A 3,293-nucleotide genomic window follows, 5' to 3' on the forward strand; every position below is an offset into this window, starting at 1 on the left:
GTCTCGGAAAAGAGAGACCACTTGTTTCCTATGTTCTCTCACTGAACATTGCAATTAGAAGGCCTACCCCAAATAACAGGAAGGACTTTTTGTGTTGCTCATGAATTCATCCAAGGAAGGGGGTGGGGGAGAAATATACTGTTAGGGTTATCTTTGGGTAGGAGAAGGGAGAAGGATTGAGAGGAAGCAGAGGGTGTGTTCACTCTTATCTTACAAAACAAAAACAGAAAACCTTGAAAACTTCCCCCAAACCAAGATTTGAGAACCACCTATGATAAACAGCCCTTAACTTGGAGAGGATATGTGTTTGGTTTTTGTGTTTTTTGTTTGTTTTTACAAACTTCAGCTTTCTTCTTGAATGACAGGTTGTTAAATAATATCTTCTTCGTAAGTACATTTCCCGTATTTAAAGAAGTACATCCTACCATGCTAACATTTTATGTTAGGAAAGGGAAAGGGTTAAAAACCAGAGAACTAAAGAAAGTCATAGGTGAAACATGAGATCCTTTCAACATAGTTTGGTTACATTTGTGGTTCTTACTATGTAATTTGCTGCATCACAGAGAGGTGTTGTCATCTTTTACTTTGTATATTATTATTACTTTGGAAAGGAGGTTTATCTTTTTATTTTTTAGGAAAAAAATGCATTTTTTTCTTTTTTTTTAAACGGGTTTTGCTCCTGTTGCCCAGGCTGGAGTGCAATGGCATGATCTCGGCTCACTGCAACCTCTGCCTCCTGGGTTCAAGCGATTCTCCTGCCTCAGCCTCCCGGGTAGCTGGGATTGCAGGCATGAGCCACCACGACCAGCTAGTTTTGTATTTTTAGTAGAGATGGGGTTTTACCATGTTGGTCAGTCTAGTCTCGAACTCCTGGCCTCGGGTGATCCGCCCACCTCGGCCTCCCAAAGTGCTGGGATTACAGGCGTGAGCCACCATGCCAGGCAAAAACTGCATTTTTTTTCCCATAGCGATAGGGTCTTGCTACATTGCCCAGGCTAACCTCAAACTCCTGGCCCCAAGGGATCCTGCCACCCCAAGTGATCCTGCTGCCTTGGCCTCTCAAAGCACTAGTGTGTCTTGCCTATTTTCTTTATAATAATGCTAGGAATAAGGAACTAAAAACTAAAAGACATCGAAAATGGTCTAGTAGATTCTGGCCTCCCTGGAAAAAAATGAAGGAAATAAAAATGGATCTATGACTTACTCAGTTGTTTTCTTGGATTCCATAAAAAACATTCATCTCTTCACCTTGTTTCACCTGGCCTTTAAATCGTTACTAATAAAACTCCATTTTCACATCAACCCTTCACATTTCCATTCTCTATGAGGGTGCAGTGAGACACGATAAGCTTTGGAGCAGGAGGTGGAGTGGGTGATCATGGATTTAGCAGCTTCTTTGGGATGGTAGAGTATAACATCCAGTATTAAGCATCAGGCTGTGGAATTTTGCTGGGAGGCACCTCCTGTATCAAAGAGGCTTGGACCTACGATTTATCTGTGCCTCAACTGGTAACAATGCCAGATTCAGTGGGTCAGCCACAAAGAACAGGCTCTCAGTCTCTCCTCTGTCTCTTGAATCTTTCACCAATGGATGCTTTTGTTTCCCAGCCGTCATAGATATGCCTCAGACTGGTATTTTCTTGCCTTTTTAAAACAGACCCAAAAAATCATGCTCGAAGAATGATGTGCATTAGAAAGGCAATTCAAGCACAGTAACATTATCAGGGTAAGATGAGGTTGGACAGGGAGTCTGGGGTGTTAGTCTCACAATACTGGGCATTGATCTTGTGAGTTTTTTGGCTCCCAATATGATAATAACATTATTTAGGATTGGGAGCATCTTAAACGATCAAATCATTTTAATAAATTACACAGTAAGTTTTCTGTTAAGCTAGAAAAGCAATGTCAGAGCATTATAAACTCCTTTATTTTAAAAAGACCTAAATTTATTTCTAGGCCTCTTGAAAATACCATTTTACATAACTGGAGGTATAATTTTATAGATCTGTTATTGACTGATCATTGGATAATAAAAACGGGCTTTGTGGTACTATCTGTAAAACAGTTTTACAAAGAGTTAGGTCAAATAGAGTTAGGCAATTTTTATTTTTTATTTTTTTTGAGAAGGGGTCTCACTATGCCATTAAGACTGGAATGCGATGTCACTATTATGGCTCAATGAAGCCTCCCAGGTTCAAGTGCTCCTCCAAGGAGCCTCCCATGTTCAAGTGCTCCTCCCGCCTCAGCCTCCCAAGTAGCTGAGATTTACAGGCATGCGCCACTATGCCCGGTTAATTCTTACATTTTTTGTGGGGACGGGGTTTCACCATGTTGCCCAGGCTGGTCTTGAACTCCTGGGCACAAGTGATGCTCCCTCCTCAGCCTCCCAAAGTACTGGGATTACAGGCATAAACCACCACACCCAGCTGAAGTAGGTCATTTTTTAAATAATTTATGGAAAATATCCCTTTTGAAATAGCAAGTAGAAAAAATCTTAGTACAAGATGTTTATCACAGTATTGCTTTTAATAACAAAAAATTGGAAAACAACATAATGTATAATAATAGTAGCTAATATATATTGAGTGTTTAGTATGTGCCAGGCACTATTGTAAGTGCTTTACATGGATTACAGTACTGTTTTTGTATTTTACAGCTGAAGTGCAGAGTAAATTTTGGTATTGTAGAATGAAATACCAAAGAGCCATTAGAAGTTTTTGTGTAGATCTTTCTTTAGGATCACTGAAAAACATACTTTTTTTTGAGACAGAGTCTCGCTCTTGTTGCCCAGGCTGGAGTGCAGTGATGTGATCTCAGCTCACTGCAACCGTGGCCTCCCAGGTCCAAGCCATTCTCCTGTCTCAGCCTCCCAAGTAGCTGGGAATACAGGTGTCTGCCACCACACCTGGCTAATTTTTGTATTTTTAGTGGAAACAGGGTTTCACCATGTTGGCCAGGCTGGTCTTGAACTCCCAATCTCAGGTAATCCACCCACCTCGGCCTCCCAAAGTGCTGGGGTTACAGGCATGAGCCACCACGCCCAGCTGAAAAATATACCGTTACATTACGTTTTTTAAAAAACAGATTTTGAAACAGTATGATTTCATTTATGTAAACCTATATACTGTTAAATAAAATTTATAGGAGGCCAGTGCAGTGACTGATTCCTGTAATCCCAGCACTTTGGGAGGCCAACGCAGGAGGACTGCACAAGGCCAGGAGTTTGAGGCCAGCCTGGGCAACATAGTGAGACCTTGTCTCTACAAAAAAATTAAAAACTAAATTTAAAAATA

The 3,293-nt window shown here is 40.8% G+C and overlaps 1 protein-coding gene across 1 annotated transcript in view; it reads right to left on the reverse strand.

Annotated features, from left to right (window-relative positions):
- Window positions 1-1,615, reverse strand: part of KLHL42 (kelch-like family member 42) — a 26,400-nt gene extending 24,785 nt beyond the window's left edge. Inside the window, exon 1 of the mRNA XM_011934146.1 lies at window positions 1,489-1,615. Within this exon, the coding sequence (XP_011789536.1) occupies window positions 1,489-1,615 (127 nt within the window). The remainder of the gene's footprint in view (window positions 1-1,488) is intronic.
- Between the last annotated feature and the right edge of the window lie 1,678 nt (window positions 1,616-3,293).

The sequence above is a fragment of the Colobus angolensis genome, unplaced genomic scaffold (assembly GCF_000951035.1).
Source record: "Colobus angolensis palliatus isolate OR3802 unplaced genomic scaffold, Cang.pa_1.0 Scaffold131, whole genome shotgun sequence".
In the NCBI taxonomy this organism is placed as follows: domain Eukaryota; kingdom Metazoa; phylum Chordata; class Mammalia; order Primates; family Cercopithecidae; genus Colobus; species Colobus angolensis.